At 35.5% G+C, this 15,710-nt stretch overlaps 1 protein-coding gene across 1 annotated transcript; it reads left to right on the top strand.

Annotated features, from left to right (window-relative positions):
- Positions 1-8,440: 8,440 nt before the first annotated feature.
- Positions 8,441-14,419, top strand: KERA (keratocan). Its single transcript, XM_027680348.1, has 2 exons — positions 8,441-9,326; positions 14,247-14,419. Exons 1-2 carry the CDS (start codon positions 8,441-8,443, stop codon positions 14,417-14,419), a joined length of 1,059 nt encoding a protein of 352 aa, XP_027536149.1.
- Positions 14,420-15,710: the final 1,291 nt, after the last annotated feature.

Below are 15,710 nucleotides of genomic sequence, written 5' to 3'. Positions count from 1 at the left end.
AACTTAACTAGCTGCTTTACAATAAATATTTGCTGACTTTAGGTTTCTGTTCTTCATCAGACATGCAAAACCTCCCACATTTCCTATCTCTTGTGGAGATGCTTGCTAGGTCCACCTCTAAGCATAGCTACATTGCCTGCAAGGCAATTAACAAGAATTTTCTTAATAGGCAGATGGACTCCTTGGTGGGGTTGATGCACCAGCACCTAGCAGAGAAAGATACTACTATAGCACTGATGTGGAGAGCTTCCATACCAGGAGATCCATGTCATTATGGAGGCTTCTGCCTCTGTTAGCTTTCCTTCTGCAGCTCAATCAGTTCTTGTGTTGTTCAGTTAGCACAAGTGTTTATGACTGTGAAGGTGACTAAGTTGACATGTAGCCTTTGGACCTGCAGCCCTTGGACCTGCAAAGATAATGTGCTGTTAGATTTGGAAAAATGGGCTGCTTCAAAAGAGTATTTTTGTCTTTATTCCTTGTGTCCTAATGTGGAGCAAAGCATACAGGACAGTCATGTTATCTGGGCAACCTAACTAGACCATATATTTAAATAATTACAAAGACACCTTGGAATGTATTAAATAACACCTATAGAAATATATTTCTATTGAGGATAATGCTTTCACTGGAAAATGCATAAGACTTCAGGCAGAAGTACTGGAAGTCTTTAGAAATTTCATACCTTGTAAACTAGTTTAATAATAAGCTGTCCTCAGGATGAACAAGGCCAAGTGCTGTCTTTCAAAATTCCTGTTTTCATCTTTCCGATATCTCATCACGTAAATTTACCAACCATCTTATTATGTAGACTGGTTTTCAAACTATATGAACAAAAGTTTCCTGAGCTTCACTTTTAGATTTTCTCATTACAGTCATTTTGCTGCCAAAAAAATTAAACAGTAAGATTACTAAGTTCTCAAAATTATGTGAAATGTTGCATTGATTTCAAGGAGAATTTGTGATTCCATGCATAAAAATGAGACTTTTTTATTCAGGTTCCTAAGTTTGGGCAAGAAAAATCATCACTTGCAGTATTTTTATTCCCACTCTTGATTCAAAAGGATGAGAGGCATGTTGTTCCTAATGAAAATCACAGCCATGAGATAAGGTGCATATTATATACAGAATGCCGAAGGGGAATAGGCATTTACCACTGGGATTTGCAGCAGCCACCATGATGACAGGGAGTCATCCAAGAAGAGAGCAGGCCATGCTGAGCACAACCTTAATTGTTTAGGGCCTCTGGAGTGCTGCATGGTGCTTGGACAGGGATGGATGATGAATTCTCTCTGGAGTTGGGTTCCAGAGCTCTCTTCAAAGGAAAAGGTCGTGTCAGTTTGCATCAAAGTGCTGGGTGTTGAGGAATTTCATCTACGGTATAAAGACTAAGTTTCAACATGTTCCATCTGAAAGGATAATCAGTGACTGGAGTACCCATGGTGAGTGAGATTCAAGCTTCAACTCAGGAGTCTGGAAGAAAACTCAAGTGCTTTGGGAAATTCCAGCTCTTGAAAGCTAGGATCAATATCACAGTCTAAGAAAACAGAATTCACATATTCTAATGTTTAATTTCAGTATTTCCCAGGAGTATCTGCATTAAAAATTAGACAAAAAAATTACTACAATTAAGGAAAATAAAATAAGAGCTGTTTTCACATATCTTATGCAATTTGAGTTTTCTTTTTAAGTATTAAAAAAAGCCCCTGAACCTTGAATTTCTCATATGGCAGAACCACTATAGCAGAGCTTTATTATAAGGGGATTAAAATATTTTTCTCATTAAGGAGTTCTTTTTTATGAAACCCTTGTCATATATTTTAGAGGACAGAATCTTGCGTAAGTCTAAGTTTCTCAGAATTCATTGTGGGGATCTAAAATGAAGATGAATTCAAATATTTTTGGACTTCTTTAACAACCGAACAAAATAAGAGAGTAAAAGTTAACATAAATTAAGGATAAGGATATAATTGAAGGATAGTGAAAACACAGCTTGTTTTCACTATCTTTATGTTATCTTAGAATATTTAATCCATGGTGGTCTACTTTTCAAAACTGCAGGTCTACAGAATGGACATCAGACCACTAATTCATGTGTTAATTTACCATTAGTTGTATGGAAAATATATATCATCTAAATAGCCACATTTGGGTCCAATAGCTCAATATATGTCTGTAATTGATAAATACATGTTAGGTGTTTAAGATATACTTAGCATTTTAAAAATTGAGCCCTTGGGTAGGATAGATTTGTTTCAGTCTTGAAATTGTTGAAAGCAAGAAAACAAACTAAGAGATTGACAGCATCATGTACATAGTAGGTAAAGTAAACCTAACAAGCCAAGACAAATACCAGATCTTGGCATTGTGTCATGGAACCTTTATGGTGTTACTGTGTTAAGGATTGCAAAACAGAGAGAAAGGGAACAGAGAGCCAAAAAATTCCTTAATGAAGCACATTCAGGAGAAAGTATATTTTTCATAAAAGCTAAGCCCTTTTTTGTAGTTATTCTTTTCTGAAATGTGTTGTTCTGCAAGGATCTCTATAAACTAAGCTACTCAGTTCTCACTGTGGTTTTCACAAGGGAGTAAAGGTGTGCAGAAAGTAAACTGTTAGAATTTTATTTCTGGACTTTTAGAGTGGGATGTCATCTTCCTAAATCCTATATAAACAAGAGGTCAGGTGCATTTACATTTCACAAATTAAGGCCAGTCAAACTGTTTTTCAGTGTTTCTTTAAACAATGTCTCCTAATCTAAACTGAAAGCTCCCCAGGTAAACAAAAGTGCCTATTAAAAAAAATATAATATGCAGTTTCTTCCACTGAACAGTTTAGGCAGGTAATTCTAGGCTTTTAGGCGAGGTGCAGCATTCCTGCTCCTAAGTCTGTTTGTTTTTTTTTTTTGGGGGGGGGGGTTGTTTGTTTGTTTGTTTGTTTTTGTTATGGAGGTTTTTTTTGACCAGGAATGATATAGAGTAAAATACATCCATAGCAGCAGGGTCTGGAACATCCGGCCTTGTCCCTCTGATCTTTCTGCAGCGTCCCTTGGGCTAGCCTGAAGGGCTCTGTCATCTGCTTTTAGACTCTTTGATCTTGCTGACCTTTTGTGGCTCTTTTTAAAAGGAGCAGCAGATATTATTAATTGGGATATATCACTGTGTGGTGATCAGGCAACTGTTTGGAAATAGAAGTTTTGTCTTTCTGTTTCTGAGTAAAACTCAGACCTTCCTTACTGTTTATTTCAAGCAGCAATGTAAAAACAGAAATCACCACTACATGCCAGTCTTCAGAAGTGAAAGAGGCAGACTGAATCCTGAGCAAAAGCCAACATGCCTAAAGTGTATGGAGCTACCAGTAAGTATATGCTACACAAACTGGACTTACTGTCTTCTTCAGGTTTTAAGGCATCACTTTTTCTCTAGTAACCATGAAGATAATTCAAGAGAGAGATTCAGATAAACTGATTGTCCTGTGGAGCAAGACACATCATAGCATTTTGGTAAAATAGTACTCAAATTTAGACACCCTGGATTGCAGCCTCTGCTAAACAGAACAATCCAGAGGGCTAATGAATAAGCTCTGCTTGCAGTATACTCCTGGGTTTGCTGGTGATGAACTACACACATGCTTGATGTTTAACAGATATTGCCTCAAATTAAGTCTGAGACATATGGCAGCCATTACTGAAAGAAAGGAATGCATTTTTTCACTGTCAGCAACTGTGATGCTGAAACAGAACAACAGCTTCTAACAGTACTCCCAGTTGTCCGTATCTCCTCCCAACGGATCTTTCTAGTCTATCGCTTTATCTCTTCTAGTCTTTCTCAAGCTTGTGAGCTGTTTTAGTTTCAAGCAAGGACATTACTCTGCTGAAGGAGATGTTACCAGCCCCTGCAGTTGTGCTCCTCAGTTTTTTATATTTTTTAATACAAACTCACTTGTGGGTTGCCAGGAGACGTATGGAGTAAAAGTCCTGTAAAAGCTTAAGACATCTTTCTCAAACTAGAATACTCCCAACAGTACCTTTTAAAAGGTCTCCAAAATTCAGAGTGGGTATCCACAGTATTTTTACTGTAATAACATTTCCACTTCCTTTTATTGTCATGCAAATACCTTCCATAATGTTACTTTTTGGGAGGTTGTTCATGGTCTCAAGAGCAGTTTGTATTTCACTGATATTTGCCTTTGATGGTTCAGCTTCACAAGATAAAAATTACCTCATTAACACAAAATTCTTAGCTGTCTTTTACTGAAAATAAGGTCCTGGAAAGTGTCTCAGGTTGGATATGCAAAACAAAAAGCCTCCCAAACCATTAGTCATTTTTTAAAATCTTGGCTGTGGTCTTTTATTGGTCTGTAAAACTTTATCACCATATAGTGCACCCTTTAAATAATAAATAGTAACACCAGATGATGGAGCACTGAACAAAACCAGTGCATGATGGAGAATGTGTGCATAACCTTGAAGGTTTCATTGGAAGTGGGCCTTTCTGCAAAGTCTGCTTGAACATCCAAGTAAACACCTGTTCCTGCAGAAATATTTCCAAAACTTTTGAGTGCACATGACAATACGTATTACAGTCATCATACTCTTTCTTCCCGATTTTGAGGACAATTCTTGTCATTTTTTTCTGCCTTGTTTGCATAAGAAGAAATGAAAATTCACATTATTGAGAAAGTCTTAGAAGACATATTTTGCCGTTTTCTTCTCCAATGAAGAACTCCTTCTTTGAATGGGATGGCAGTATGTGTTTGATAAGGATCAAATATCTGGCCTCTAAATCCGCAAAGGGCAGACTGTGACCCCTTGCTGAACAGTATTTCATACAAATAGTACCACTGCCTGTCACAAGGTAATCAGCAAGTCCCTTTGCCACTCACTTCCATCTTAACAAAATGAATATCTGTATGTGATTAGCAGGTTAAATTAGCAGGTAAATTCAGACCCCCATGAAGAATAAGCTAAATCAAACTTTTTTGTTGTTGTTAAATGTAAATATCGGGGAAAATGAATTTTAAGTGTGTCACAACAGATATCCCTCTTTCAGACCCTTTGGTGTAACATTCATGATGGACTCAGCTCGTTCTTTAGTGATGAACAGATTTCAGTGCCTCCATATCCTCTTTATATACTTTGTGAAGATTTAACACAAATGCAAGCCAGTTTTATATTGCACTGCCTGGCTTTTACAAAAATCATAGATGCACTTTTCATGGTGAAACCTTCTTAAATCACTCACAACTGGACACATAACAATTTTAAACTTCTTACAGTGTTGCCTCTGCCTCTCCCCATCTCTCTTTGGTGGAATCCGTCGGACAAGCATCCTCATCACTGTCACTTATGTGTGAACTGGGTCTGCTGCAGGAGGTCAAAGGAAACTTTGTGAGTCCTAGGTGTTTAAAGTAGCACTCATGACGAAAAAGTTAAAACAGGACACCTAATTTTTTTCTTTATAACTAGTATATCTACTTAAAACTAAGTATATATATCAATTGATTTAATCTAATTTGAATTATTAAAATATTCTACTTAGTATGCCTGAAGGAATCAATTTTATACCTAGTTTATAAGAAACCCTAATAATTTTTAAGAGGCGAAGGGTCTGGAGTTCTAGTAGAGTGAAATGCTTAACCACTTATTTTATTTTTAAGCACATAATTAAGCCATGCAAAAATTACTAGTTGTAAGGATGCATTTTTTCCTAAACAAAAAATAAGGCAGTACAAACATATACATATGAAAGAAAAATTATGATGTATTTAACATTAGCCTTATTGAAGTCAGTGAAATCTGACAATGTATTTAAGGTTTGCTTTCCTGTTTTTGATTACTTTTTGTCTACTGTACATCTAAATTTCTTTTGAGACATTCTTAGTTTAAGAAGCAAAGTATTCAAAATTATGAAATGAGTTGTCACAGGTTTTATTGTTAAAATCAATCAGATGAAACCCAAAATAATTATGTAAACTAGTTTTAAAACTAATATAACCCATAAAAAGTAGCAGGATATATTTTATGTTTTCAGTATTTTCATTAACTTTTTCCTTAAAATATTTATGCCATTGTTCTGGCTTTGAATGTGGATAGTTTTCCTTATATGAAGTTGTTACTCAAAGTTTGGATCAAAAAAAGAAAACAAAAATCTTCCAAAATACTTAATGTGAGAAATATGTGTCTAATCTTTGGATATCAAGTTGGCTGGAAAGAGTTTAGTTCAGATCAATGATAAAACAAGAGAATTGCAGGAGGCACTGGAGATAATTATAACTTTGTAGAAATATATGTAAATATCTCTCTGAACAAAAAGGAAAAGGTAAGGCTTATTTTTTAAAGAACTGAAAATATGTTATTAAAAAATTCTTAGCAAATTGCTTTTGCTTTCTTCTTCTCCTAATCAAGACTTTTTTCTTTAAATGGCATGACAGCATCTGCATTTGATAAAAATCAAATAAAATATTTCCGTAGAAACAGATGGCACTGGTTTGAATTCTTTGTGGCCAGTTCAGGTATTATGAGAATGAATTATGATGTAAGTGAACTATGCATGTAAAGTGTCTTGTAACAAAAATTTTGAATAAATCTAAATTTTGGGTTACCTGTTTCACATAGATTAGTTCCTCTCCTCTGCTAGAACATAAAAATCAAATGCCTTCATCTCTGTGGCTGCTTGATATTAAGGTCAGGATTTCCTTCTTTTCCTGCATAGGTGCTGAGGTGCCTTAGTTATTTTAGGGGTTAAAAGCTGTGGCCACTGATGCGTATATATGAGGCTGTATTCATAGAACACGGCTTGTAGCCTGACTCAAGTTATTACAGTCTAGCAACAGGGACCAATAGAAAGAGAAGAAGATCCAAGAAAGCTGAGGTAAGCACAAACTCTGAAGCAATGTCAAATTAGAAGCAATAGCTAATAAGGTGTGTATGGAAATACATCTGGGAATACTGGTATGTACTTCCAGTTTTATATGCTGCTAATTCTGAGGAGGACAGGAAGCAAACACAGTGGTTAGCAGCCAAAAGCTCTGAATTTACAGTGATTTCTAACTGGCTTCAGATAGCTCCAGGAACTTGACTAACAAGGTAAATTGCTTTATATTTCTTTTTTAAAATGCTATTAAGGTTATGAATATTTACACAGTAATAAGGTTGCCATTTCAGTGTGTAAAAAAGAGATGTTATTCTTTAGAGATATTTTATTTGTCCTTTTTTTTTTTTTTGGAATGTTTCCAGATAGCAATGTCTGGGGCTGGAAGATCTATAGGATACTGCACTTGTTACTGCTAGTAACATGTTGAAAACTATTAAATTACTACATATCTTATGCAGCAACTTAACTGAGTTCTTAACCTTACTAGTGCATTAATCCTATGAGAGTCTTTACTTTTTATTTAAATACTATTTTTAAAAAACTAACCTAATTTTGACCAGAAATTTCACCTATCAGTCTCTTGCCTCTGTATTGCAAAATGCTTGTGAATCTTCATCAGACAAGCAAGATAACAGAGTTTTTAAAGCATTGTTTTTGTGCTACACAAATATTTCTTTTTGGATTACAGATAAATTATCAGTAATGATTTTGTTCATAATTTAATGATGGAAGAGGCTAAACAAAACAATTAAGTGGGTAAAATAGATACAAGATGCATGGGTGTATATAAAATAATTTGCTTAGGATTTACTTTTTGTGGATATAATTTGGTTAGAACTTGTTTTTTGTGTCATTTAGATGGGGCATTTGTTTTGTCTGTTTGCTTTAGAAAAGAAAATTTGTAACTTTGAATATGACAGAGTGAATGAGGCAGGGAATGGACTAGCCAAACATATTCCCTCCAAGCTTTTTAAGAATGTGCCCAACAAACAGCTGTTAAAACATTATTTGATCTTTCACTTTTCAATGAAGAAAAAAGACTCTGGAAAATCTGATCCAGATGCCATTATAATTTAAAAGAGAGCAAAACAGAAAAGGGGGTATGATTAATTTTAAAAGGAGGAACAGTCAGTACAATAGTATTTGTATCATCGTGGTAAAGATATCTTTTCTGAAGATTGTTCATTATATAATGTAGATTACAGGTCTGTACAGGAAAAGTTAAACAAATTTATAAGAAGCACTGATTTAATGTCAGAAAAATGATCCCTGTTTTCAGGTTCTTTGAAATGACACTTGCATGAATATTGGTTAAACTGGTAGCCAATGTGGAATCTAAGTTGAATCAGGGAAACGTTAATCGACACATAGATCTGATTTTTTTTACCTCTTATATTACTGTTTGGTTTTTCCTTAACGTGTCATGGGTAATACACTAGAGGACAGAATTAGGCTGTTTATAAAGGAAATATTATTTTATATGCAAAACTGCTTTGTTAATCTAGTATGCTGCTAGAGAATTCTGTTGAGAGACAGCTAATTGTTTTTTTCCCCTTCCAAGGCAATCACAATGATCCTAAAAGTCTATTCAAGCCTTTTGCTCTTATTCTTGGTCAATTCTGTGTGGACTCGAACTGTGAGACAAGTTTATGATGATCTGGATCCTGAGCATTGGTCTCACTACACTTCTGAGTGTCCACAAGAGTGCTTTTGTCCTCCTAGTTTCCCCAATGCATTGTACTGTGATAACAAAGGACTTAAAGAAATACCTGCGATTCCAGCAAGAATTTGGTACCTCTATCTTCAAAACAATCTAATTGAAACACTTTCAGAGAAGCCTTTTGTGAATGCCACTCATCTGAGATGGATAAATCTGAACAAGAATAAGATCACAAACAATGGAATTGAGAATGGTGTGCTGAGCAAGCTGAAAAGACTGCTTTACTTATTCCTTGAAGATAATGAATTGGAAGAGGTGCCTGCCCCATTACCAGTGAGCCTGGAACAGCTAAGACTAGCTGGAAACAAAATTTCCAGAATACCAGAAGGAGTCTTCAGCAACTTAGAAAACCTTACTCTGTTAGATCTCCACCAGAACAGTCTGTTGGACAGCGCTCTTCAAAGTGACACCTTCCAAGGACTCAACAATCTTATGCAACTCAACATAGCAAAAAATTCACTCAAGAAAATGCCTTTAAGCATTCCAGCTAATACACTGCAGCTGTTTTTGGACAACAACTCCATTGAAGTTATACCAGAAAACTACTTCAGTGCAATACCCAAAGTCACTTTTCTTAGGCTGAACTACAATAAATTATCTGACGATGGTATCCCTCCAAATGGGTTTAATGTTTCATCTATTCTAGATCTACAGTTGTCTCACAATCAACTCACTAAAATTCCACCAATCAATGCTCACCTGGAGCACCTTCATCTTGATCACAACAAAATCAAAAGTAAGTGCGTATTGTTGGTGTGGGACCCCACCAAGACGTAATTATATTAAAGTGTCTGCTTAACTACAGAAAATGCTCTATGAAATAAAGTTATTAAAATCATAGAATCGTTGAATAATTTGAGTTGGAAGGGACCTTTAAAGGTCATTTAGTGCAATAAGCAGGAATGTCTTCAACTAGACGAGGTTACTAAGAGACCTGTCCAACCTGACCTTGAAAGTTTTCAGGGGTGGGCCATCTACCACCTCTCTGGGCAATGTGTTTCAGTGTTTTCCTGACTTTACAGAAGCTTTGTTCTACTAAGATTTGTCTCTTCAAATGTCTTCCAACATTTTCAACTTTATGTAAATGAGGCAAGGTTTTGTACCCAAAGCAACAGAAACCTTTTGTCATGCCATAGTTCCATTCCTAGTACTGCTTCTAAATTCATCCAGGTATAGTGGGGATGTGGTGGTTAGGAACATCACATATTTTGTATACCAAAATTATCTGCTCAGTAAATCCTTTGTTTCATGCCAAAAGCCAAAATAAAACTGATGACTTTCTATTTATCACTACACAGAAGGAAGCTAAGCATCTATATTTATCTTCCTGTCATGGGAATTTAGTTGAATACAGAGTCTCTTATCACTCTTTAGTGCCACTGTAGTTCACAAATATACTAAAAATAGCGGTTTGGCTTTTGTATGAAACAAGGACCCATGAAAGGACCTATTAATAATTTAGATTAATTCACTGCATTTTACAAAATAAATGTATGAAGTCTTGTTAAAAAAATTATTTTTGTACAACTGGCATATATTTAAGTGGCCTGAAAGATTTCTAACAGTTAATTAAGGGCTTATGACATATGTTGTTTCTGAACATATTTAATTGCCCCCTGGTTATGAAGGGTTTTATTTTCATTACTTCACTGCAGGGCCTCAGGTGCAGGCTTTACCCTGTCACTTTAGGTGGACACTAGATTCAAATCAATGGAATGTGGCCTGTCTAGTTTAAGAAGGGGTTTGTATCTAGGTAGTATTTAAAGAGCTGCCCAATTATCTTCCTTTGAAGTTTGACAAAGCTTAAAACCATGAAAATCAACTTGTGTAGTATGTGCAAGCTCAAGTCCTGCTTCCCAGTGATACATGGGTACCTGTGAAGCTAAATCAAAATAGCTTTTCACAAGCCTTATATTCCTTAATGCCTTTGCCACTTTTCAAAATTCATTGTCGCCTTAAGCACAAAACTGCTTTTAACTAAAATAATAAAGAAAAAAGTTTTAATTCTTAGTAACTGTACATAAAATAGTAAAAAAAATATTAAAAAAGGCAACCTGATACCTTAAATGAAAATTAGGTATTGTGTAAGGCACATTCTAGCTCATAGCATAATTGTTAAAGAGGTAGGGGTTAATGACGTAGTCTTCATGAGACACTGCTCTAATAGATGATATCTCAAAGGGCCTTTAATATTACAAACAAGTAATATAATTTCATTGGGCTGGAGTAACAAGATGTGACATTACTGCAGATTCATTTTGCTTTCTTAAACCCTGGAAGCTGATGATCAGTCATTAATTTAAGATAGTCAATGTAAAGTTTTGAAAGAAGAATAACTGTAAAATCATGGATCTGGTTTCTCCACCAAAGAGTCCTTATGAAGGTTTACTTTTATATGTGCAGTACAAACCCTTTTTGTAATATTAATTCTCATATATTCCTGCACAACTGCAACTTCATTTTCTCTTGGTGATTCATAGTTACAATGCTGGCATTGCAAGGGCTCAGACACCAACATTTCTATGTAAATATAGTTTGCCTATGTTTTGTTGTATGTTATTGTTTAATATCAGTTCTTCATATAAGTGTAAGGCCTTTCATGTTCAACCTTTGATCCAACACTGCCATGGTTACTAGACCATGGCACTAAGTGCCACGTCCAGTCTCATCTTAAAAACCTCCATGGATGGTGAATCCACCACCTCCCTGGGCAGCCCATTCCAATGGCTGATTACTCTCTCTGTAAAAAATTTCTTCCTAATATCTAACCTAAACCTCACCTGGCACGGTTTAAGACTGTGCCCTCTTGTCCTACTGCTGGTTGCCTGGGAGAAGAGATCAACCCCTCACCTGGCTGCAACCTCCTTTCAGGGAGTTGTAGAGAGTGATGAGGCCTCCTCTGAGCCTCCTCTTCTCCAGGCTGAACAACTCCAGCTCCCTCAACCTCTCCTCACAGGACTTGTGCTCCAGTCCCTTCGCCATCGCTGGTCTCAATGGAACAAGAATTTCACCTGTGGTCCCTTCCCTAAGGATTTCAATACACAGAGAAAAGAAGTACTTGAAAGTTGGAAATAAAATCAACATAAAATCAAAACTAATTATGGCTCCAACATTTGCACCACTCTTGTTCCATGGCATTTTAAACCACACATGCTTACATATTCATCTAGGAGTTGCACCTTTGAGGTTCTGGGGAGATGTTAAATAGTGGAAAAGAGAGTGTTAAAGGACACAAAGAGAAGGCATGAAATGATGGTGGAACAAGTGAGCAAGGGCTAGCAGGTGGTATTACAATGCTATCAAAGGAGAGGTAAAAGGGAGTGAATATTAAGTTCCCCAGAAGAACACCAGGAGGTTGGGATAGATACTCCGAGTTAATGTTATTCCACATGTAGAGAAAGGGCGAAGGCCTTAGGCCAAGTAGCTAAATTATGTTTCTAAATTATGAGTTTTGCTGAAAAAGAAGCAGGGTCTTCTTCAGTTCTGCAGCAGACATACAGTATTAGACATTAATGAGAACCTTTCTGCAGTTTTCCTTTACAGCAGCTCCAGAGTCTCATCTTTAAATATTATACCACATAATATAACTGTGGACAAGCAGCCAAATTAATTTTCTTTAAATTAAGTATCCTAGATTTTTTATCTAGTTTGGGCTAGTGTACTGACCAGCTACTCAATTAATGCAAAGAGATACACAATTGCAGAGGGAAAATCGTCCCATCTTAAGGAGCTGTAAATCACCTTTTGCAAATATTCATCTCTTTCAGTTTAAAAACAGAGTGTAAATGGTTTACTTAGGTTGACAATCTCTACATGGATCAGTTTAGGTAGGGTGAATTGTACTCATGTAGATGCATAGGCCTGTCCCTCCTGCTTAAACTAAATTCAGTAATGTACACGTGAAGAGTATAGAAGGACAGGAAGAGGGAAAGGCTCTTACTCCTCTGACAGTTTGGATAGGATTAACTGTTTATGGGATGAGAAAAATAAAACCCCAAACCACTTCACACCACATGTCATCAAGAAATAACTTCTTCATAGGTGGTCTGTGGTTAGATAACAGTTGCCTCACTTTAAGGTTGGAGTAATTAACCAAGTAAAAATAAGTGCAGTGAGATAGTTTCTAGGTCAGAGAAGACCAAGATTTAGAACACACTTGAAGCCATCTTGTCTTCTACAGACAGTAGTGCTGACCAGAAAAGTTGGATATTTTCTGCTACATAATGTTGATCACCTGTAAAACTTGTAATAGCTGCTTCATAATGAAAACTCTCAAGCTTTCTGCTTCACACATAAAAATAAGCTGTAGCTTGTTTCTTCCAAGAATATCAAAAGCTTTTCCAATATTAATCAAATTTCACAAGACAGACAAAGACATTTTGATATCACAGATATGACAAAAGTTTCAGGCTTAGACCAACTGGATGTATTTAACTAGTTTCCATGACAAAGATAAAGTTCACTTCCAAGATGTTGCAAAAATCTAGGCAGTTGTTCAAAACAGAGTGAAGGGTTTTCTTTTGGGGAAAACAAAAGTAATTTATGTTGTAATTTTTACATCATAACATTTTTCTGATTTGGGGTATTGTAATCAGATGTGTGCATATTATCATTGTTAAATAAAAAGGAGAAAAATTTTAGCAGAAATCTTGAGTTGCTAAAAAAATATGTTTCAAAAGATCTGTTACATACACATTCTCCATTAATTTTTTTTCGTTTGGTCGGGAGCCAGCAAGATCCTCAGTCCATCAGACCAATCACTAAATACCATAATTTGGTCAAAGGAATTTGACATCTTTGATAAACAAACACCACTTCGGTATTTTCTAGAATGAGCCCATTTTGAGGCTGAAATAAGGCAGCAGCTGCCTGACTATTCAACAACTGAAGACAAAATAAGAAAAGCATTTTAGCCAAGTGCAGATGTAACCTAGAGGAGACAATGTAAAGCACCCAAGCCATTCAACACTTATGAATATAGATAATGATTTAAGCCATAGTTTCAAATTTTATCTGAACAGAAACAAACTATGTGTGATGCATAAAGAATGTTAAGGATTTGTTGGATTTCAGATTAGGAAGAAAAATATCCCATTGTAAAATTATATTCTTGCAATTAAAACCAACTCTACCGAAGAATGTGAGAGAACAGGAAAGTACAGATGTTAAAAGTTAAAAACACTAAATGAAAATTTCTTCTGATTCAATACTGCTATCATTTTAAATGCAGGATCTTCATTAGGGAATATCATCAGCCTAAAATTAATGTACTGTCATTGAAATAAGATGTTCACAACCTCTCCACATTAATCTTCTCCTGCTCTCTCAGAGGGTAGAGAGCTATTTCTCAATGCTTACCATGGAGTGGCCTACATTAGTGTCCTCTCTGTCTAAGATAAAGTTATGCATCTTGTGGCCTTTATTCATAGTTGCAGCACATTAAATATGTGATTCACTGATCCAGATTACATTATATTAAGGTGTTTTTTGCTTCATCAAAAAAGTAGTTAATTGTTGGCATTTTACAAATCTGACAGAAACGACTGTCTCCTATACAAATATCAGTGGAAGCCTGCTTTATTATTTTCCTAAATGAATTTAGTTTTCATGAACCTTTCCCACAGAAATTACCTAACATGTTGATTTACATTTTCAGGTGTCAATGGTACTCAAATATGCCCAGTCTCAATTGCCCTAGAAGAAGACTATGGTTATTACGGCAACATTCCTCGCCTCCGATACCTTCGTCTGGATGGAAATGAAATTCAACCTCCAATCCCATTGGACGTCATGATATGTTTCCGACTACTTCAAGCTGTTGTCATATAAAGATATTGCAGTGTCACTCTTGTACTGTAAGAGTGCAAAAATACAAGTTTTGCTGGAATGAAACTTGTTCTAACTCAGAAATCAAAAAATAGCAGCTTTATTTGACTTTAAAGTTTTTCTTTGCTTTTATCTTTTCTACGGCTGGCAAAGTTGTTCTTCTTTCAGAAGAGATTTTGTACGGACCTGAAACATGTGCTTAACACTTTACCCTAGAATTTCTAGTGGGAATATATTGAAAATCATCTGCGTAAGATCACAAATATTCCAAAGAACCTACTACGTGGTTCTTGTCAAATGCAACATCTACCCTGTTAACACCATTGTTATAGACAAATTATATTTCCTTGTTTTGTTATGTAGTAACTAACACAGTGAATTTGGGTGCATTTCGTCAAATGCATATACTAGTAAAATCATGAGCTGCATGACTACTAATAATCAGAACTGTTAGTGTCATTTAAGATAGTGACTAGTAGTGAACAACCACTTAGCATGTAAATAACCCATAAATTGTTGTCATCCTTTGAAGACTGATACTTTTAAGGCAAAAAGTGCATGAGGCTCAGCATCCAAAGCAATATACTGAATATATATTGTCATAGAGATTCATTCAGTGAATTATTTCAGAATTGGAATAGACTGATCCAACTTAAATCCAGGGATGAGAGAACATGAGATGAAATCCTGTTCTGTCAAAGTACTAGTTTTCTGCAATTTCATTCTTCAGTATTCCACTTCTAGTTTTGACACCATTTCTTTCTGTAACTTTGCAATAGTCATTGAATATTTGGTTCATTTTAGTTTCCACAGAGATATAACCAACAGTAATGATTACATATTTCACAGACTAGGTACTTCTCAAAAAATTCAATGGCTACTTAGTGCAATGGTGATAAAGAGAAAATAAATAAATTAAGATATACATCCCTTCCCAGTTATTTACTGAACTAGCCAAATATTTGCATAGGAATTGTATCAGTTTAAGCAAATAAAATCAACTTACAGCAGTATTTAGCTATATGTGATATACACGCACATAATAAAACTGGACTTTAGAGAAGTCCGGGTATTTAGAACACAGAGCATTAACAATTCATTAACAAGGGAGATATCATCAGGCAACTTTTTATGAAATCTAGTTGATTTTTTTCTCTTTTATAATAATGGGATTTCAATAAATGACTTGAATAGTAGAATCAGTTATTCAATGTGAGAGTATAACATCCTTATTTCTGACAACCAGCACAACAAACTGTCCATCAGTCATATTATTTTAGTCTTCTTGCATTCG

The sequence above is a fragment of the Neopelma chrysocephalum genome, unplaced genomic scaffold (genome assembly GCF_003984885.1).
Source record: "Neopelma chrysocephalum unplaced genomic scaffold, ASM398488v2 Primary Assembly neopelma1_59, whole genome shotgun sequence".
Classification (NCBI taxonomy): domain Eukaryota; kingdom Metazoa; phylum Chordata; class Aves; order Passeriformes; family Pipridae; genus Neopelma; species Neopelma chrysocephalum.
The sequence above is the reverse complement of the archived record's forward strand: the minus strand, read 5'-3'. Positions and strand labels throughout refer to the sequence as shown.